Below are 21993 nucleotides of genomic sequence, written 5' to 3' on the forward strand. Positions count from 1 at the left end.
GCTGCTGGGCCAATGTACCCACCAGCGCTAAGTTACAAGATGATAGTCTGGAGGACAAAATTTATTCTGTTGCTAAGATATTGTCCAGGGGTTAGCGTTGACGGCCTGGTAATTTCCCCCACATGGAGGATCTACTGTATTCTGAAGCAGGTGGGATGGTCAGTTTGCTGCGGCCTGGTAGTACCAGATGTCTACGGAGCAGATGCCAGGTGAATAACAAACAGTCTGGGGTGATAACAAATACCAAATGTCCCAGAGGATTGGAATAGCAACGAGCAATCAACTCATGAAAATAGCCTCTGGTTCAGATACTTTGGACTCCATGTCTTCAAGCCTGGGGACTATCTAGAGAGAGAACCAATATGACAGCCAACCGGATACATAAAGCAGTCTTTACATATGTGGTTACTGTCTACGAAGCAAGAGTCTGCTGTGAGATGTAGTTGGGACCGGTGATATGTGATATTCATTACACTAATTCGACGCCTGTGTACTGCCTTCCCTAAAAATCCAAATTGCATATTGTTCAAGACGTTTACCTCGTCTGTTGAGATCCCGGACATCAGAAACAAACGTTCGCTGCTGACAACACGTCCTAGTATATAGTTCCGAGTGGGTGTTTGCCCAAATGCTAGCGCAGGACATCATAAATGACAAAAAGGGACTGCGTGTAAATCAAGCGCAACTGCCAACATGCCTAGTCATCATCCGAATCGTAATCATCATCCATGAGCAAGGACCGATAGCCTCTCGAAGCTAGGTTCTCCTCAAGACCGCCATCGGACTCAGGATCGGCGTAACCTGGATGGAGGTCAGCATTGCAAGGGGCAGGGAATTTGGACATAGCCACGACTCAAACTTACCTTCACCGCCAAAATAACTGAGGGCAACTGGCAAGAAAACAAGGGCATGAAGAGCCGCAAAAATGACAAGTGCGAGCCACACACGGAAGTAGTAAATCTCAAAGATCTTGCTGCGGGTAAACGCGAGGACGAAGACTCCCAGAAGCTTCGTGATCGTGACACCCGTAAAGACACTGCCTCCAACGTTGACCATTGCCGTCCACGCACGAGCGTCCTTGCCGCGGAACTTGGTCGGTACCTTATCCATGATGCTGCGCGAAGGGAACATAAAAGCTCGCGCAATATGTGCGCAGAACTCGACACCAATGCCCACACAGATGATCAGATTGACAAGGGAGACAGCATTCAGAGAGACACCGGCAACAGCCATGGTTCCTATGATATCTACCACAATCATAACCACGGTAACGCTGACCACGGCCCCAGTTGCTACCGAGCCGAGAAGGACAGAGGTCACGAGGAATATAATAGCAACCGCAGAGCCAAGCAACGCGCCAGTCAAACGGATGATTGAGGCGTACTGGTCAAAAAAGATATAGAACTTCGAGTACGGGAACACATCGATGTTATGCTCTTGAGATATGTCGTTCGCAATACGCCGTGCCGCCGCATAAGCATTGATAAAGTCTTCTTGGCTTCGAAGAGGCGTATGGCTCGTCCGGAAATGGCTGGCATTGATCATCACATGCTCCGAATCGATCACCACTGCGTTTCCGTATGCCGCTTTGCCTCCGAGGGGACAATCGGCGTCTGTTGGTGATTGGATCCACTTCTCCGCGTAGTGAACGAACTCATTGCCTTCCGGCATACCGTATAGAGAGATGTTCCACGGCGGCTGGCGATTCTCAAAGCAGAGTTCGTCATCCTCCACACAACATTGTTGTTGGGGGTTCAGCCAGTAAAAGAAGTCATCGATCCAGCTGGCTGCCGATCCAGAAATATAAGACACATTAGGGCGCTTGGATTCCTGCTCCAGCACGAATGCAAGCGAGTACTCCTCACAGCTCGTAAACCGCCCGCATAGTTGCTGCTGGTGGGCTCTCTCAGTGACGTTGACGTTGCGGGTCACAAAATACACTGGAGGTCCAGTACCAAAGTATGCGTATAAATCGTTGAAATATTGAATCAGGTAGGAGTCACTGGGAATTGCAATCCGCTGATCAAGTCCGAGTGCAACCTCCGGGATAAGAGCCAGACCGGCAGTGAAAAGCCCCAGGAACACAATCACAATAGCCACCTTAACCCTGCGGCCGAGGAGATGAGGCGCGTATACTCTGCGAATGAACTTCTGCAGGAAGCTCTCCTCTTCCTGGTCATCATATACTTGATTTTCAGGCATGCCGGACGAGTTGGCCTTGCGAACTGTAAGACACGGGATGCAGTCCGCACGGAGGCTCTCAACTCTGCGCTGGTTGAGCGCCAGTACAGATATGAACATGGTGATCTGCAGGATTGCATTGATGAAGACGGCACCAGCGGCATAGGCTGCAAAGTTTTTGACGGCAGGCATGCCGACGAACGCTCCTAGGGCGAAGGCAGCTGTCTCTGTAGTGGCAGAGAGCAGGATGCTGGGTCCCATCCTGCCCACTGCCCGAGCAATACGCTCATCGATCTCTTCATCCGGGTGCGTCACATTGATCCGCTCAAACTCGTGCACGATCAGGAAAATGTTGTCGACACCAACGGCAAGAACAAGGAATGGGATCACTTCTGCGATGATCAAAGTGACCTTGATGCCGGCCGCAGAAAACAGTCCAACTGAAGCAGACACGGACATGAGCACAATAAGAATACCGACAATGCCCAAGGTAAACTTGGACTGGACAAGAGCGTTGGCAGGGTTTGTGAGCAATGACTTCCAAGTGACAGTGACGGAGCCAAGAGCCATGGACACATAGATAAACATGATCACGTAGCTGATAACCACGATCTTTGCGTCGGTGTTGGTCGATTTGTTCAACTCCTGTCCAAGACTGACCTCCGTGTTGAAAGACACCCGCAGGCCACGCTCCTTTGCTTCTTCTTGGACATCCTGGAGCAGACCCTTGAGACTGTTTTCCCAGTCAATAGCACGGGCTTCTCCCTCTGTGCCTTGAGCATGGTTGTTCAAGACCCATGTAACGACAAGTGCTTGTGCATCAAGTGGATTGCCGGTCTTCTCGTAGCCGCCCAAAATCATGTCGGGTTTGAGGGGCTGCTGGAACTCAGGAAGGCAGGTAACATCGCCAGGAGACTCGGTGCAGTGCTCCAGCCGATCTCTCCAGGAACTCGGGTCTAGATTGCCACCAAAGTAACCGGTCACAGACTGGACCACGCAAGCATCCCCTGTGGGCTTGAAGCAGACATCATCCAACGACAACTGCTCCTTCGGGGAGATCATGCGTCGCGCCCGGCTCTCAACGTCGACCCACCAACTGAGGGTCTCGTAGCTCAGGACAGGACCGGGGCCAGTGGCAGAAGTGTCGTTGACGAGGAACGCTTGCTCTGCGCGGTAGAACGGACCGAAGTTGGTATCGAAGTATTCCTTCTCCAGCGCAGCTGCAGAAGATGGACTGACCCATAACCGTACGGGATCAGTTTCAACAGTGAACCACAGCCAGCCCAGACTGAGCAAGGCCACAACCAATGTGCTGGCGGAAATCGTAAGAGCGGGGAACCGAGCGCAGAAGCCTCCTAGTCTGCTGAACGCAACGTCGAAGACGCTGTTCAGTTTATATGGACGAACAGGCTGCTCCAAGTAACCACCGTTCCGCACAATCTCGCCCTCGTCCTCGTCTTCATCAGGAGACGGGTCCTGAAGGAGTCGCACGCGCTCAGGCTTGCGGTATCTCCGCTCCCTGAACGTGACATAGCTGGAGACGGCAACAACCAGTAATATAAATACGGAATAAATCAGAATAACGGCAAATGACAAGCATGGCAGTAGACCGACTTTGCAGTACTCTTGTTCCGCGACCTTGGGCAGTTCCGGACAGACCTCTGGGCAGTCCACGCAGGAGCAGCGGAACGCCGGATCGGAGTCATTGCACGCCTTCGGTTTGATGTCCAGTGGCCTCATACCGTAGTCCTCAGGACCACTGGGCTGTGTCTCGTAGTTGATCTGGAAGGGGCTACCCAGTAGCTTCTTGTCGCCCAGGAACTTCATGAATTGCGTGTAGTTTTTGGCACCGCCTCCGATAAAGTCAATGGCTTTTCCACCAGACGCTCCGTTCTTTACATTCTTGCAACTGTCATAAAACCCGCTCTGGTATTCCTCTGACCATAGGTTCTCAAGTTCGGTGACCAGGTATTTGCCCGCACTATTCTTCTCGACCTGGGTCACGTTGACAAAGAGCGATTGGTCCGGAGAGCAGGTGAACGTGCAGAAGGTGCTGAAGAAGTTTTCGCGACACGCTGGACAAGATGCAATGATTCCTTCTGCCAGTTTCAGATTCTTTCCTAATGCGTCGACCTAGAGCCAGTGGTCTGTCAGCACAAGGAATTAAATGCGCGTAAAAGCTCCTTCCTGGAGAATCGCGCAGTATGAGGATGATAGAAAGGAGAGGATAGTCTCACCTGCTCTTCCTTGCAGCATACAGGACCTTCTTTCCACTTGTCTCCGCAGAGACCGACCAGCTTCGTCCGGACACTCTCTTCTGGTTCTGCAGCAAGCCCATTGTCTGGACACGGCAGTTCTCCACCAAAAAAGGACTTCTTTCCGCAATGACCTCGAATCGCACAGCGACCAGGTTCATGTCTCTTTGTTACTCCTTGGCCCAAGGCAGCAGGCAACAAGGCCGCTAGACCGAGGATGCCGAAGGAGAGCTCTAATCCGCGCATCCTGGCGAGATCGCGAGCTGGTCAATCTGACCAGTGTCTCGAATCGACAGCTTATCACTTCACCAGCAGCGTCGAATAGCTCTCTGGATCGGTAGTCATTAAGGAACAAGACAGGGCGTAGAGAAGCGGTGACGTAGTGGGTGAGTTGGACGCCGATCGGATCTTTCCGAGATAAGTAGAGGACCACAGCTCTGACGGGGGGGAGTCTCAGCGAGCGCGATCAATAGCTGAAAACCAACGTCAATAAAGGAAACGAAAGAGAAGAGCAAACCGAATAATACAATCCGATCAGATGGATGATAAGAGCATCGAATATGGGAGCCAAGCAGGAGTGGTCCGGCACGAGTACGTAAGCGGAGGCAGCCACGGTTGGGCGCGGGGGAGAACTGGCGCTAAAGCCAGGAACGGCGCATGGTGTGTTTCGTTATTTACTGCGATATAATAATAGGTAATTAATCCTATCTTACGAGCATTGAGATCTCACCCATTAGGTGTTGGATATTGGATAGGAAGCTTGAAACTTTCATTATTCTCAGCAAAGCTAAACCAAATAGACACCGCAATTCCATCCAGCCCCGTCCAGCTCCACGCCAAAAGCCACGGGAAATACTACATACCCAGTACTATATATATCATAGCCCTATTTCCCATCAACCTTTCTCTTCTTCCTCGCCGGAGCCTTTCCCTGAGCCCGCGGCAGAAATTCCTCCGCGTACACCTTGAAGAAATCCGGCGGTTCCTGCGGATGATCACCCGTGACGTCGTGGAAGGCAGTGGTGGAGATGTAGTTGGTCTTGCCTTCGCGGACGAGAGAGTAGTATTCAAGCAGGTATTGGATTTCCGCCTCGTCGCTGTCGGATTGCGCGTGGAGGACTTTCTTGGCTTGTTCTCTAAAAGGAGCGATGATTTTCCATTTTAGTATTTGAATTTTATTATTCCAAAAAAGACGATCAAGTAGTAGAGGGTAGACAACATACTCGGAGATATCTTCAAATTTGAGATCGGATCCAAGTGCCTTACTCGCAGCGGCGGCGAGTTCATCACCAGCGGTAAGCATTGGTCCTGTTGTTGATAGGTTAGTGAGAACGAATGCACATCTCGTGAGCAAATTACACACCCGTCATGATCATAAGCTGGCCTCTATGCTTATCGCTAAAGCCATGTTTACCCTTACCGCATAAGACATGAGCGGCGAGGAGGGCAACATCCTATCTGTGTCAGCAAAACAGATCACTCTTAAGATAAATATAGTTCCAAGGAACTTACACCCAACGCCACAGGCGCGAATTTATGATTCTTCCCAATCGGAATAGGAAGTTTCCCTTCCTTCTGAGCCTGAGGTGCATAAAGCAGAAGATTCTCAGCATAGAAACCGGCTCTACATTCAACCAGTCAGTAACAAAAAAACTCCATTACAGCAGCATGTGTTTTCAGAAAGGCAAAAAGGGGAGAAGAAAAAGAAAACACACCGAATAATAACCGGCGAATGACCCGTAGCCGTCCCCGGATCCCCTTTACTCGCCATGAACAGCGTTTCCAAATCAATAAACTCTCTCAATCTCGGCTGCTTCTCCCTCTCTGCAAGGTCACACCCCGCGGAACTGATAAACAACACATTCGGAATCCCCGCCTGCTTCGCCGCATTGATGAGCTCTGTCGTAGTTTGGATCTTCTCCTTATGCGCCGAAGGGACCAGACAGAGCGTATCAGCTTTCGTATCCTGCAGCGTTTTCACTATCTCTTTCAGTTTCCCAGGCTTATGCTCGACGATGGTCGCGCCTAGATCTTGTAGATCTTTGCAATGGTCATGGGACGTGTTCATCGCTAGGCCCGTCACGGTGCCGATTTCCTTCTGGAAGTTTTCGTCTGTGAGAAGGAGCTCCGCGATGAGGAAGCCCGTATAGCCCTCAGCGGCGGTGACGCATACATTGCGCGACATGGTGGCGGCAGCAGATTCTTCCTCTTCGTTGTGATGGTAGCGGAGAAGAATGCTATCGATAACAGAATCGCAGGACTTCCGGAGAGACGACGAGTGATAGATCCTGGACTCGCGGGGTATGCATCTGTCCGTCATAATATAAGGAAGTCAAGTCTTCCCCCGCTCCTCTTCCAATAGATCATTGTATGGTAGGATCTGGGTCACGTTGCCTGCGTCATCCTGCCATAATGGAAGGGTCACAGATGAAAGTAACAGAACAGGGATTAGGTTGATGAGAGAAAAAAAAAAGTTGTATTCCTGCAACGTCAGAATTGGACGAGGGGAGTTCACTGGGGCTGCGTGGCCATGGTAGCTCCTTTTGTGCCTGTTTCCTTGCACGATTTGGTTGGGAAAGGGGCGAGACGAGCTGCAATCGTACACTGAGACACTCAATACAATACCTCGAGAGTCAATCATTAACGAAGAAATGATTCCGAAGACGGGTTGCTCTTGAATTTCTTCCAGCGAAGTGTAACTGTAGTAATGGGCAAAGCTCAGGCCAATTCTTCCCGGCCATTGGCCAGTTTGCCTGTGTTCCAGATCGTCGTCGATGTGCACTGGCGTCAGTCATAGGACATAGCTAACTTGGCGATCCGTCATTGCAACGGCCATATTATGTGCTTATATCTACGTCACGAGGGCGAAACTTTTAGACGAGAGCAGGAAAGACGCATGTTAAATGGCCAGCATCGAACGGGCATCAAATCGCTGATAGAAAAATACCCCAAAGTACTAACTATACTACTTAGAACAGACCCTTAGCTGAGAGTTGAATTAGAACAATAACAACTGTAGTCGAACGGGCCCGCACTAAGAATGCAGGAACCGAAGCTGGCTCAAAGAATGCAGCCATTAGTACATACATATTTCCGTACACCTCTCCTCATCCACGTGTATCACGCTTATTCCGCGTGTTAGCGATCGTATCTTCTCAAATCATCAATAGATACCGTGGATTTCATAGTACTCGTAAAAGAAATAGACGAGGGAATAAAGATAAATCTCTGGTCGAAATTGAAAACCAGACGTGACCATCTCGTATGACGTTGCGTCCTGTCGGTGTGGACACTGGCTCGGGGAGATACTGTCTCCGCGTGGTCACGTCCTCCTGGATAATGCAGACAAGAGAACAAACGGAACAATCGGGAATATAGAAGAAATCAACAATTCGATATCGAAACCGCCTGACTGCCCAAGTCGTTTGAGCATCCCGGTTACACACGCCTGTCCCGATGTCCCCCCAGCCAGCCTTGATATGCATTTCTTTTATATCCTTGCGCTTTTATTCGACGTAAAACTGAGCCGGTTTCGCCCTTTTTCGCCGTGAATCCAGAAAGTGAGCAAAATCCAATACACGAGAACACCGCTGTATCAAATGGTAGCGAGCTTGAAAGAAGACCGTGAGAACTAAGCACCACATCCGCGTGGTAGATTCGCGGGCGAGCTCTTCACAAGGCACATATTTCTGCCGGAATTCTAGTTCACGCGTCCCATGATATCTTCCACATCCCTCTGATTTACAACCACACCACCTTCGGAACACCGTGCCTTGGTCCGTAGCTCTGTACAGAGAGAATCGACATCAATTTCGCCACTGCGGAACTTCTCCATGGATTGTAGGCGATCCCTATACATAGTTAGTAAAAAGACAGGGCAACATCAATTTGAAAGGAAGAAAAGTGAAGGGAGAGAAACATACCATATCTTGGTGCAAGTCATCATCTGTGATTTATCCTCACCGGGAACAACCTCGTCGTCATCATCTAGCTTGTTATCGATATCCGATATGAGATCTTTCTTGGGGCCCAGTGCAGGCGGACTGGTGACGTCGGGGAAGTTGTGGAACGGACTGCCCAGGTCGGGCAGCGGGAAAGCGTCATTGAAAAAGTTGCCAAAGTCCTGGGACAGAATCGCCTCCTGCGGATCCCGGTAGTCACCGAACAAGACTGGATCGAACTGGCCACCGTTCTGTTGACTGAGCCAGTCGAGTCCAAGAGGCTGCTGGTCTTTAGAGGGTTGAGATTGGCCTGGCGTACGCGACAAGCGATTAGTTCCATTCATCGCTGGAGGTATGGGGTTCTTGATATTTCCGCACGCCAGGCCAAGCTTTTCGCAGAAGGATTTCTCACCGTCAATGGTGCCGCACTGGTCCTCCGTCGGTTGTCCCTGCTCATTCAGCTTTCCTACCGGGGGAGAATTCGAACCCGGCTCCGGCGAGGTCCCGCCGGACGACAAAAGGCGACCCTGATGAGATTCTGATGATGAGTAGGGAGAATCTGAATTAGACACGGTGGAGCTGACGGGCGCCTGGCCCTGCGAGCCGACCGTATTCTGTTTCGGGGCAGCGGTGCTAGCAGCAGGATTATTGCTCCGCACCGCACCCGAGGCATAAGTGCCCTTCATATTCATACTGGAATCATTCCCTGTACGACGTGCGCCGTTCAGCTTGTCAGTGGCTGTCTTCCCAGGGGCCGTGGACGGCTGAGCGGGCGACCCGAATTTTGGAGAAGCTCCGCTGATACTTGCTGACCCCAGAGAGTCTCTACCTAGGACTCCTGGTGCAGTGCGGAATTCTGATGCTGGCCCTGCTGCAGAGCCATTTTCTTTAGCCACGTTCGGGTTAGCCTTGGCTAACGAACCGTTATTAAAGATATGCGCACCCGGCAGATCACCGAACTTGGGGAAATCAAAATAGAAGTCGTTGTTGCTTATTCCGGAGAGATTCCTGAAATGTGTGTTCTGGATGGCTTGCATGGGCGAATAGCCATTCCCACTCGTGATCCAGGACAGTCGCTTACGGTATTCCCTCAGTTCCACCTGCAAGCGCTCCACCTGCGCACGCAGGAGTCCATTTTCATGGTTGGTGGCCTCTGAAGCCTTCTCGAGGCTTTCTACCTTGGTTTCCAGGTCCTTTAGATGCTTTTCCTTGCGCTCGCGGAACGCTCGCTGGGCGGCACGATTCTGAGCCTTGCGCTTCTACGGGATTGTTAGTTTAGTCAAGACCACGACACGTCAAGGCAGACAGCATGGTGAAGGAAGTGCTCACAGAGGTCGGCTCGGATGTGAGGGGCTTCCTGCCCGGCTTCTTCGCGGACTTCTCATCACTCTCACGTCGTTTCTTGCCCGCTTCCTCGGGCTCCGATTTCCCATCCATGCTCTTTCTCTTCTCTCGATGCTCTTGCTCCTCAGGGGAGACGGAATCCGGTAGATCGCCGATCAATTGATCGGCGCCTTGAAAATCGAAATCGACATCCGGGTCAAAGTCGAGGAAGGGGCTCTCCTCGAAGCCCAACTGGCCGGAGCCGATGGTTTCCTGACCGGGAGATTCGAAGAGCGTGGGTGGCATGGTGAAATGGTTGGAGTGTGGCTGCTGGGGACTCGTCGTGTCCGGCTCCCGCTTGGGCTGCACGCCGTCCGTGGGGGCGTTCTTGTCCTGCTTCTGCGATGGGTTATTCGAATGGAGGGCAGCCAGCAACAGGTCTTGCTGGCCGGGAGAGAGATAAAGGTTCTGCTGATAGAGAGTGTTGTAATCGGCCATCGCTCAGTCACTTTGGGGCAGAGAAATGACTCGATTGATTTGGATCCCTCGCGCGCCGGGATCTGACTAATCGATCCAGACCAAGGATTCGCGCAACGTCGACGATAAATTTGGAAGGCAGCTCGTGCTGTGAACTGTCTGTATCTATGGGGACGGGCCTCCCGCCCGTTCTGATCGTGATGGACTGCTCTGAAGCGTGTGGGAGGTCAGTGCTGGGTGTGTTGAGGGCGAAGGCGTGAATCACTGATGCACCAGCGGGCGGCACTCAGGAGATTTCTTCGTGGCAATTGGGAGTGTGGTTGAGGACTGAACTTCGGCTCTCCGTGAAGAGCCTGGGATGGATTCGAACTGAATGCGGTCAACACCAAGACCAAGGGTGACAGCCGTCCGCAACGAGCGAGAGAGCTGGTGGGAGAGGGTGAAATTCAGGCAGAGAAGCGTCGACACCTTCTGGTCGATGACGAACGATCTGGATCGCCTCGCCAAGATGGCGGGGGCGGCGGTGTATGGTGTATGGTGTATGGGTATCGGCTTGAGACCGGAGGCAGCAGCTGGCCAGAAGCCACTGCAAGGAGGGACGACAGTTCCGGATCCGCAGAGCTGGTTGAGCCACTGGGCCGAAGTGTGTGATGAATCAGGTAGATAGTAGTAGTCAAAGAGAGATGGGAATAATTAAGCGGAGGATTGGAGGCGAGCAGAGAATAATGAAGAGTTCTATGGTAGAATGCAATCGTACCAGATGGAGAGAGAGAGAGGGGTGTGGCCCCCGGAACGATGGACAGCCAGACTTTCGAATCGGGATAGACTACTACTACCTAACTTACAGAGGCAATCCGCAGCCCGTTGCTTCTAGTCTAGTATAAGAGGACTGGCTATTATCTATTATTACTGCTGGGGAAACCTGCAAGCAATGTTCCAGTCTAGCCGTGCAGACCACAATCATATTCATACCATTACCGTAGATAGAGAGAATAATAGAAATTGAATCCAGTCTCTCCTATCTTTTCTTCCTGTGAGAAGCGAGAAAAGAAAAAAAGAGGCGAACCAGACAGCCAAAAGCGGCATGGAGAGTCGGTCGGTTATTCTTCCGAAGCCAATCAGCACGAAAGGGGGAAAGCGCACACGGTCACATTTGTCAGCGGCTCCGGCGGGCTTTTTAGGGCGGCATTCAATCATTCGAGAGTACCAGAGAGTCAGAGACTCACTGAAAGATTAGGTTAAATTCAATTAATATTAAAAGGATCATTAGACTAGCTCATAAAATTAGTTCGTTCGTCGCTCCCCTTCTGTGTTCTTCTAGGGGAAAATCATCGTTGGTTTTCTTTTTTTTCCTCGCATCTGCTGCTCTTCAACCCAATCAGACACCAGCCGGGTCTAACGTTTGATAACCCCGGCTATCCCCGGCTGGCCGAGTGCGATCCTAATCTTATTGCCTACATTCTTCATGAACTCAAGTCTACGTGAAAATCAGTTAATTAACTCCGTTCACTCATGAGAAAAGAAAAAAAAAAGTGAGAGACGACCCGAAAGTGAAATAACAATAATCATAATAGCCACCATATGGTCTTCATCCCGCTATCACTTGTTCCGCCCTTCTGGATGACCGCGATGCGATGGAGCGGGAGCGTCGATCTGGAATCTCCTAGTCTATCTAGTAGTGGCAACCAGTGCTTCTTCAAACCAGTTGACCCCCTTTGGCCCTTTTGGAGTATCTAGGCCGTTACCGAGTGACGTGAGCTCGTCGCTGAGTAGTCTCCGCGCTGATCCCCCCGATATCGAAGGTTCACATCCATCCATCTATCCGTATATCTCCCTGTAATAAACTCTGGGAGCAGTTCCGACTCACGGATGTAAACCCGTATAGAGTATACAATATATAGTATAATCATAACTGTGTTCCGTAGAGTAGAATCAATGAGCTAAATAATAATAAGAAGAATAACTGATCGAGAACGTCCTCAACGGTCTCCCCGCAGCGGCGGATCGCGGGACGGAGAGACCACGTGACCGCTACCTATCGCGACGTCGCGTGTCCCAAAGAGGAATCCGTCCTCCACAGCCCAAGCCCATCGCCTTCCTCCACGTCCCCCCGCACACCCGGTCCTCTTATCGCATCATTGTCGCTGTTTGAATCCCCGTAGGGAAACGGGGAGTTTTGTTTCATCATAATTTAATTCCAGCCCCGTATTGGTCTTCCTTCCTGACCAGGACAGACAGCCATGGCGGATGTGGCGGCCCTCGAGGCCGAGGTGAAGGAGTTCAAATTGCAGGTATGCCAAAACAATTCTCTACTCTATCCCTCTAAAACCTAGGAATATCCACAGACAAGACATGGGAACTGACCATCCGCACAGCTCGAAACCGTGCAATCGAGCTTACAGGTAGACCCCGAGAATGCGGAATTGCAGAGCCTAAAGGCTGAGCTTGAAGAATTCATAACTCTCACCGAAACCTCCATCGCGGAGCTCAAGCCTCCCCCTCCGCCGACTGCGACCCGGAAATCTCCCCCGCCCGCGCCCAAGGAGAAATGGTCCAAGGAGAACCACCCCGCATACCAAGCTGGGTATCGCAGGCCCGCCGTGGAGTCTCCAGCGGAGGAAGCTCCCTCAACGCCTGCAACGTTCTCCGTCAATGACAATGTGCTTGCCCGCTGGGTGTCGGGCGATAATTCTTTCTACCCCGCCAGGATCACCTCCGTCACCGGTTCCTCCAGCAACCCCGTATATATTGTCTCCTTCAAGTCCTACGGGACCACGGAGACGCTGACCGCTAGAGATATCAAGCCGATTTCCAGCACCAGTGACTCGCGCAAGCGCAAGGCTGATGGAATCCCAGGGACTCCGTCTCCTCCCACAGTGGCCGCCAACTCGAGCGTCATCTCAGCCGCGGCTGATATCAATCCGGCCCTGGCCAACCAGGCCCGCAAGGAACCCAACAAGATTGGCGAAGGTCCTGCCCGGCCGGCCAAGGTTCCCAAAAAGGTGAAAGCGAACCGCGAGCTCGAAGAAGGCAAGATGAAGTGGAAGGACTTTGCCAGCAAAGCCAAACTTGGACGGCCCGGAAAGAAGGAGAGTATGTTCCGAACGCCAGAGGGAATCAACGCTCGAGGTATGTCTTGTCTACTATTTCCGCTCTGGTTCCGGATCACATTGACTGATTGGTTTCTTCAACAGTTGGCTTCACAGGCTCCGGTCAGCAGATGCGCAAGGATCCCGGACGCAGTCGTCATATCTACCAACAAGCGGACGAGGATAACTACTGATTGCTCGTTCGGTGTTCAGCCTCCTAACTACTTATGATCTGTTTCCATCACGCACTGACGATCTTTCGGCGTTTTCAAAACCTGCCTTGCACACTTTCTATTCATATTGGTTCATGTCTTTGTTGAAAACGAAAAGAAAGGCTCCAAGGTTGTTCCATTTGCAATGGCTAACTGGGGTTGGCGCGCACAGATATTCATAGTCTACTCTCGAGTCAAAAAGGGGGTAAACATCATCCTTTTATTGGGTAATATAGAAGAAAATGGAATGGGAGGGCTATCGGTAACTGTTCTGCTTCTGATTCCCATCTATTTAATTGATATTGCACTCTTTCTGATACACACCTGTCTGATGAAGATCCACTTGTCTAGTCTAGTCAACAGTCTGCTCGATCGGGGAGGCGAGAAAAGCATATCGTTTTCGAGATCCGTCCATTGTCCTGTAAACCGGGCTGGCAGCAATGTCATAGTGTAGAGAACATGTAACACTCTCCCCGCCCAGAACGCGGTCATATCTCCATGGGGAATTCTCCGCTAGTACATACATACAATCAACGTAACATTATATATGTTTTTATTTATCATATAAAGTCGAACAGCCAGAAAAGAAAAAAAAAAACAATAACTGAACGCAATTTCTTCTTCTGTTCTCCCTTTCTAGCTTGATGTAGCGGGAACAATTCAAGTTGAAAGGAAAAATAAATCCGCATAACTAACTAGTAACTGAGCTTATATACACCAACATCAAGACCCCTCTGAAGCCGTGTTCTCCAAGCCATTTATAGGATTTACGCAGTAAATCGCAGAAGGCCATCTGCAGATGATAGTCGGTTTCCTATCTATCCTCCTAGATGGGAAATTGGGATAGTGAAACGGACTCTTGAGAGAGATTTATTACGGATATCGCTACAATATTCTCTGCCATGCTCAATATATTTGACCTGCTAAGATCATTTATTTCGTGGTTTTATCCCAAGATTATTACTCTACACTACATATCTTATTACTAGTTCAACGCTGGACAGGTGGGCGGCAAGGTAGGAAAACCCCCCACAAGGATGAAGAAAGCATAACGAGAAAGAAAGGGAAGAAATAGAAAAAAGAACTAAGGTGTAAAGGGTATCGCTATTGGCGCCTCCCACACGGAGATGGAATTAAGTACAACACAACACTTCATCAGGCACCTCTCTCCCCTCGCTCTCGTCAACATCGTCTCATCATCGGCCCGGTGCAAGCGGACGGCGAAAGAGACCAAAGTAAAATAGTGTAAAGAAAACAGTAATAGAACGAAGACAAGCAAGCGAGATTCGCCTGCCAATCCCGCAAATCATCACGTCGTCTTTCGTCCCCCCGCGTAGCTCCTATTTCCTTTGCCCGGCACTTCTCATCATCCCCCTAAGTCTTGTTCAAAAAAGAATCTCCACGGACGGCAACCGTCACCAAAGGTAGCAACGGCCTAACAAACACTTTTTTTCTCCACGCAAAGGGAAATGAAGGTGATAAAGTACAGGAAAGGTAGAAGTAGCTGAAGGAAAAAAGTGAGGAACACTGCGTAAGCCTACGAGACGTTGGACATTACAGGTCCGGACCTCCTTAGGCGCAGACAAGGACCCTCAAACAAATAGGGCAAAAGGTTCTAAAAAAAAGGGAAATGAAGTAGGAGAGAAAAAAGAAGAAAAATACATATCTCGCTCGGAAAAACATGTGATAAGAAAAATCACACGAAGGAAATTGGGGGACTAGTGGAAAAGGGGCACACTTTTATCGGATGACATAGCGGACGAAAGCTAAAGGGCACAATGACCTTAGCAAACGCTTCACGAGTCACCAGCAGACTGCGCAGGCTTCTCAGCAGGAGTCGACGAAGTCGAAGCAGGGGCAGGCGAGTCCGAGCTCGCACCGCCCTTGGTGAAGCCACCGCGACCTCTGCCACCACGTCCACCGCGGTCGCTGCCACGGCCTCGGCCTCGTCCACCAAATCCACCACGACCACGTCCGCCCTCACTGTCGCTGGCGCCTCCGCTCTGGTAACCGCGCTGTCCAGCATTCGCTCCGCCCCGGCTGCTAGCCTGCCAGGTTCCAGCGTTGCCCTGTGGGCCGCGGGGACCACGGTCTTCAAAAAACTTGAGGTTCGGCTTGCGAGGCTGACCAGGAGGGCTGGGTCTCTTGTGCTCTGCCGGCTGGCGGTCCAATGCAGCCTTTGCCTCCTCGACAGTAGCGAATGTCACAACATGGTTGAACTTGCCCCACTTCTCAACCTTCTGGATCTTCGCCTTGTCTTCTTCGGGGAAGAGGTCGCGGACAGCCTGTTCATTGTCGACGTTGGAGACGAACAGTCCGTTGCTAGCCTTCTTTTCACCCCTAGGGATAGGAGACTCGGAGGGCTTCTCAGGCTGAGTCGCGCCATTAGTCTCCGCTGGCGCCTTAGGAGACGCTACGCTTGGCTGCGAAGAAGCAGCAGTGGGCGGTTGAGGAGTCGCTGGCTTGGGGATGACCGGAGCTGGCGATGCCGTAGAACGCGCAGGACCCTGCAGCTTACCCTGAGCTGGCTGGGGAGTAGGCTGCTGTTGGAAAGGCGCACCAGCGCGGGGAGGCTGTGCCTGGCCAAATTGAGGAGCAGGACCACGGGCCTGAGCTGGCGCTGCTGCAGCGCCTGCAGGACCAGTAGGCAGAGCTGACTGAGCTGCATGGCTCATGGCCTTACCACCACGGTGGGCAAAGTTAAATCCTTGAGCGCGCATCTCCGTTCCTATCCGTCCACCTTCGATCTCCAGGGCCAGGTATCCGAAAGCAGCATCTGCCAAGTTGAAGTTCCACATGTTCTTAAAAGCACTCTCGTCAACTTGGCCAGCACCGTTTCCTGCTGCAACCGGTCCACCGAAGGGGTTACCTCCGTTAGCAACCGAGGGCATCTTGTTGACAATGTCGAGAGCGTTTTCGAGGAGGGTCTTCTGAGCCTCATTCGACGAAATCGCACCTTCGACCTCACCCCTCACGGTGTCCCAAACGTCGTTGAAGGAAGCTTTCGATGCTGCGAGTTTACCGCGGTAGTGATCAAGAGTCGGGTTGACGGAGAACTCATTGTAAGACGAGCCATAGCGGAAATGCAGACCAGCGGAGATCGAGAAATCGGCCTTGAGAGTGACAGAAAGCTGGTTCAGCATACCCTCACGGGCGGGAGAGGCATGCGTGACAAAGATACGAGTCTCAGAGGGATCGTACACACGGTTTGCAGTGTCGACAAGCTCACCCATCTGGAGAAGGGTGGTCCACATAGTACCTTGCCCACCAGCAATAGTGGTCTTGCCCTCGCCGTTGTCAAACAGCTTATGCATGACCACAGCACCTCCCAGACCGAGAAGACGGAGCTTCACACCTCCGATATCTAGCAATCGCGAGTTGGCCTCGTCAATGATGTGCAGCTTGTCTACCTTGTATTCGCCGGATCGGAATTTCTCCAGAACGCGCACATCCTCGCAAGCTCCCCATACAGTGTAGACTGGAACATCTAGGGTCAGTCGCTTATCTAGGAGCTGTGGCAGCTCGGATAGAGGGAGCTGTTCGGGAGAGAATCGTTGCTTGATGGACTGCTGCGGGGGGATCTGAGCAATGGTTCGCTTGGTGCTCTCAGGCAGGAGCGGAGAGTACTGTGCCACGTGCTTCAGGGTCCTGTGCTTGTTAGAACATGGCTCTCTAGCATAACAATGCACAACGCGACAATTCAAAGTGCGCAGAGCTCCCGACTTACTTGTCTGCGATTCTCTCGAGAGAGGTGTCGTCGTAGAAACCGAAGTCACCGGTGTGAATGATGTAATCCGCACGAGCCTGCTTGGCAAGCTCATTCAACGACTTCAGGTTTCCTGGAATCGGACATGGTCAGCTTACAAATGTCCGCGGTCTCCATACAAGTGTTCTTCAAGCCACCAGGAATCTCTCCGTACCTCTGACATCCGCAATACACAGCACCCTCACGCTACCAGTCTGCATGACTCTGCCATTGTTAGGAAGGAGAGGAGTAGCTCCGGGAACAGCACCAGTAGCGGTTGAAGCGCCGTTCGGAAGATAGCCCGTCGAACCGAAGTTGTGAGGACGAGGCTGGTGCAATGTTTTTGTCAGTCTCAACTGACATCCCAAAAGCGCCTGTGGGAGCTTGCGCTGCGCGAATCTGGAGGAACACATGCACTTACAGAAGCCATGAGGGAGGTATGGAGTGAACTCAAGGTCGTATTTCAGAAGGAGACGTGTTAGAAGAGAGGAACGTGGGACGGTCGTCAAGGACGGAGGCGGTGGTTGAGATCTCAAAAGGACAGGGTAGGGGGAAAACGCGCTAGAGGAAAGTAGAGGCCGAAGTGAACCGTTAGGAGTTGCGTAAAGGCTGAGGATAGAAGAAGACGGCCTGGGGAGCTGCCGGCTATGGGAGGGAGTAAGGAGGAATGATATTAAACGGGGCGGGATTCAGAAGACGAAGGAAGCGCAGTCAGACAACAACAGGAAGAGGCGTTGTTCGTTTCCTTTCGGTCTGGGGCAGCACCGTATCTTATGTAAGCACGCGGCTCAGCGATGTTGTTGTTGCCTCAGGCGCCGACTGAATACCAGATGGCATTGAGGATGCGTATTATCGCGATACATTCATGCGAGAATAACGAATCTCGAGCCCTTTTCTACGGGCGTCTCTTTGTATTAGAAGAAATCTGATAAATCTTTCTTGTCCCGGCAACAAAGACCTTTATGATTGGCAATACTACGGACTTAGATCCCGAAGATGGTTATCAGCATGTAAGTAAGTATTTTGTGATTGCGGGAAACTTATGCACAGTGTATATGATTAGCAAATATATGTGCTGTCTTATATATTTCTGTTGCAATCAAACACATTGTTGCTCACAGGTCCTCGGTTTTTAAACCAGCAGTATTCAAGTCCTCTGCATCCGCAGTTGCCGACCTCGTGGACAACGCGGAAAGTGAAACAGATCCAGGACCCTCCAGCGCCAGTAGAGCCAAATGACCGCCCACTGTCGGCCGCGCTTTGCACAAAACTCCTACGCCTGGCTTGTTGCCTTGAGCGGATGTAGAGATGTACCGATCAGAGAAAGGCCATGCATTCAATCCATTCGTCATGAATGCCCAGAGATCGTCTACAAACTGGTCTCGGGTCGTGGTACCAAATGTGCCAGCCAACCACATGTTCCAGTCAGACTTGGCCCAATCTTGGCGATTGTCAAGAGCGACCCCGTATTCACCTCGCACAGTTTGGAAAAACTTGCTTCCCATTGCATAGGCGGACGTAGGGAACGTTTCGAGGTCTAACAACACATCCGGATAAAGGTTATAAGGGGTCTTCCATGTGGAGGGCATATCTGGGTACTCTAGGACGAAGTGAGTCCTGTTCGGATCTGTCCCGAGTCCGTCAGTATAAAAGATCTTTGCGTGCTCGTCACCGATATCCGAGTAGTTTGTGAGTCCGCTGAGTTTTCCGAACGCCTTGAGACCGACAGCAGCCTTGATAGCAAGGTTTGTCTCGTTCGGAAGTGGGCCAGCCGCATCGTTAGTGGAAAGTTGGTTAGCTATGTTGATGCTATTGTCCACCAGATAATCTGCATATTTTTGCAACATGCCGGTATATTGTGCCGCCCACTGTGTGTCACCAGTCGCCTTCGTGTATGCGTATGTAAGAATCATGAGATTCCCCGTTTCTTCAATGGGCATGGGTTCTGCTAGTTGATCGTCGTGGCCGGTAGCATTGGGATAGCTACTCCCAATGTCGTGAATCACGTAAGGCAGATGCCAGCGTCCAGCTGCCATATACCTCATGACCGGTTCCAGTAGGAGTCGAATGTAGTCAGGGTCCATGACGTAGTAGATTGGAAAAGCAGGCATGATAATATCCACTGTATTAACATTGCCGTCGCTCGAGATTTCTTTTATGAAGGCCAGAGGATCGCTGGTATCAAGCGTGTCATAGGGAATGGTTAAATCAATTCCAGCATAAGCTTGTCTCACAGACAGTGTCACTATATCAGAGTACTTCTGGCCGGCGACAGCTGTTGCTTTCGCCGAGAGTTTCGAGTCCAGCTCAATTGATTCGCTCAGTGCACCTGCGTAATCGTCCAGAAAGTATGACACCGCTTCTGCAGTCGTCGGGTACTTTGAGCGATAGTAGCCTGTGTATGCTTCCCCCAGATAGTTGATCGCCTTTTCTCTCACGTAGCCGACAGCATAAGTCACGGACTGGCTTCCCGTCACGCGGCCAAGGCTATGAGAAAGAGCAACAACTTCACCAGGATTCCACTGCGACTGCGGCACAGTGAACGTCCCATGGCGGGCAAAATCAGATCTCGCGGTATTAGCTGGCCCAGAAAAAGCAGAGAGATTAGATGATAGAGATGGCTTTGAGGCGAATACCACTTCGCCCCAGAGAGCCATATCATCGATCTCAGTGTACGTTGCGGCATTTTCAGCAGTCAATGTAAACACGGAAGTTGCTTCCTGGGTCCTAAAATTCTGTTCAGTATCAGTCGAGCCAGTCCATTCATCTCCGATATCCGAATATATCTGGATATCATGGGATCCCGGACTCGACACGGATACCGTTAAATAACCTGCGATCTGCGTTAGTACGGAATTGGACTCCGATCTTTGGCATTGTCACTCTTACTGAAAGGAAGCGATTGTCGGAGATAGTTGGAAGGAGACACGGGAGACAGGAAGTCCAGAGTAAATGTCACTGGGCCAGCATTGAGAGTAAACATCGAGTGAGTTGTTGTATATTCTGCCTTCTGGACCTGCGCTGGGATAGTAGTGTTCTCAGAATTGGCTACTCCCATCAAACTGTATGCTTTTCCGTCGACGCGGCCAATTATCGACCACGTAAGATCCTGACCGGTCCAGAACTGAGGCGTTGATGTTGGTAGGCTTTCTACCAGGCTGCCAGGAATCCATGTTGACAGATACGGATTGCGTACTGCCAAGGGATACGAAGGAGGCAGGGCAGGCTCATAGTCAACGCCAGCGTTGACTGAAAGTACAGACAGGTAAAATGCAATACATTGACCGACTCCTAGTCGGGCACTAAGCTGGTACATTGGTTGCAGGATGGTACTGACCAGTTGATCGGAATCTAAATGTATCCCGAAGAGACGTTCGAACGACGCGTGTACCAGCAGCACGAAGGACTGAACACTTGAGACAACAAGATCAGAAAAGCGACGAGCACCAGGCTCCATATATTGCTGGCGCCATGCTGGCGCTTCGTGTAGGAGATACGCCGCCATTCTCTAGCTGGAATGCGACGGCCCAAGTCCAGAACGTTGACTTGGGGAGTATGTCGATGTTGTCTCCATTCCCTCTCTCCAAGGCCTGAAACGGGTGCATAGATGACTAAGCTCTCGGCATTGTTAACTATGTTAACTTGTAGTCTTGTACATACAGTTTGCTTTTTGATCAGACGAGAATCTGGCCATACACATTTCTCCTTTGTCTAGATCGATTGTCTAAGTTGTAAATCATTGCTCGTTATGCCTCCTTCCCCGCATCACCAGATGCCATCATGTGCGCCGCATCTCGGCTGGAGCTATAAGATCTCAGCTGAATGCACAAAATACGTAGCGTGCATCTTCTGTAAGGCTACACAGTAGAGTCACCACATTCGGTATGGCATGATTGTCATTCGATACATGAAAACACTCGAGTGGTTGGAATAAACTAGACTAGGTTCCCCCGCAAAATCATTTGGAAGTTGATACGAGAGCGGAGGGATTTAGCGTGCGGGAGACGGCTCGTTCCCTGGTCGGCTGACTTGAGACAGAACTACAGTATGTATATCGGAACCCTCGTGTTACAATGCACGCCATCAAGAGTGCTGAGTACATGCACTTTGGCAAGTGGAATATTGGAAGTTCTTGGAATTTTTCTTAGGAGCTGATTGACGCACCCGAAGGAAGTGACACCCCGGTTTGGGTCGAGTCTTCCTTGAAGACAACTGATAGGCCTCATGTAAGGTGTGTGTGATCTATATATGCCGCACTAGTGCTTACCTTAGGAGCACTGGAATATTTCTAAAGCCTTGTATGTACCAGAAGGAAATTTGCTGTTAACCAGCTTTTCATCGTTCAATGTTGTTTCGTGTTCGAACCATTTCTGAGTGTATCAAGCCAGCGGTGAATATCTCCGCACCAAATTACATTCCCCTCCTTGTGAAAGCCGCAAGGATGGAAACTTTATAGGTCAATGTTTACGATAACTATTGATGTCGTGGATCATTAGCGGTGATTATTATTCACCTAAAGCAAGCAGATGCACCTACGTCATCGAATCTGGGAAAATATAGACGTTTTAGCTGCCAAATGCCCTATGCATCATCAACTACCACATGCTGCATTTGGAATATACATCAACCTATTTTGAATTGATGACAGAATAATAATAAATCAAACCTGGAGCATGGAAATTTTGTCACGTAATGATGCCAAAAAAAAAAGGAGCGACCTCTCCGTTCAGTGCTCGAATATATTTTGATGAAATGGCGGAGTTCTTCAGT

The 21993-nt window shown here is 50.8% G+C and overlaps 5 protein-coding genes across 5 annotated transcripts; 1 reads left to right on the plus strand and 4 right to left on the minus strand.

Moving 5' to 3' along the window:
• Positions 1–429: 429 nt before the first annotated feature.
• C8Q69DRAFT_456372 (putative patched sphingolipid transporter) lies at positions 430–5106 on the minus strand. The gene is made up of 2 exons (XM_028629830.1): positions 4419–5106; positions 430–4314 (listed from the first exon to the last, which is right to left on the minus strand). The coding sequence occupies exons 1-2, from the start codon at positions 4680–4682 to the stop codon at positions 757–759; spliced, it is 3822 nt and encodes a 1273-aa protein (XP_028487337.1). The 5' UTR covers positions 4683–5106; the 3' UTR covers positions 430–756.
• On the minus strand, positions 5107–7094 carry C8Q69DRAFT_456373 (hypothetical protein). Its single transcript, XM_028629831.1, has 5 exons — positions 6152–7094; positions 5949–6060; positions 5800–5890; positions 5660–5744; positions 5107–5572 (listed from the first exon to the last, which is right to left on the minus strand). Exons 1-5 carry the CDS (start codon positions 6754–6756, stop codon positions 5323–5325), a joined length of 1143 nt encoding a protein of 380 aa, XP_028487338.1. The 5' UTR covers positions 6757–7094; the 3' UTR covers positions 5107–5322.
• Positions 7095–8136: 1042 nt separating this feature from the next.
• Positions 8137–10198, minus strand: C8Q69DRAFT_441875 (putative bZIP transcription factor; the record flags this gene model as incomplete). The annotated part of the gene is made up of 3 exons (XM_028628787.1): positions 8137–8287; positions 8360–9636; positions 9707–10198. 3 exons carry the CDS (start codon positions 10196–10198, stop codon positions 8137–8139), a joined length of 1920 nt encoding a protein of 639 aa, XP_028487339.1.
• Positions 10199–12252: 2054 nt separating this feature from the next.
• Positions 12253–13542, plus strand: C8Q69DRAFT_146484 (hypothetical protein). Its single transcript, XM_028625484.1, has 3 exons — positions 12253–12468; positions 12553–13306; positions 13372–13542. Exons 1-3 carry the CDS (start codon positions 12418–12420, stop codon positions 13458–13460), a joined length of 894 nt encoding a protein of 297 aa, XP_028487340.1. The 5' UTR covers positions 12253–12417; the 3' UTR covers positions 13461–13542.
• Positions 13543–15274: 1732 nt separating this feature from the next.
• C8Q69DRAFT_485111 (hypothetical protein) lies at positions 15275–20539 on the minus strand (the record flags this gene model as incomplete). The annotated part of the gene is made up of 5 exons (XM_028631812.1): positions 15275–17126; positions 17206–17317; positions 17399–17622; positions 18343–20056; positions 20113–20539. 5 exons carry the CDS (start codon positions 20537–20539, stop codon positions 15275–15277), a joined length of 4329 nt encoding a protein of 1442 aa, XP_028487341.1.
• Between the last annotated feature and the right edge of the window lie 1454 nt (positions 20540–21993).

This window comes from Paecilomyces variotii, assembly GCF_004022145.1.
Source record: "Paecilomyces variotii strain CBS 101075 chromosome Unknown C8Q69scaffold_2, whole genome shotgun sequence".
In the NCBI taxonomy this organism is placed as follows: domain Eukaryota; kingdom Fungi; phylum Ascomycota; class Eurotiomycetes; order Eurotiales; family Thermoascaceae; genus Paecilomyces; species Paecilomyces variotii.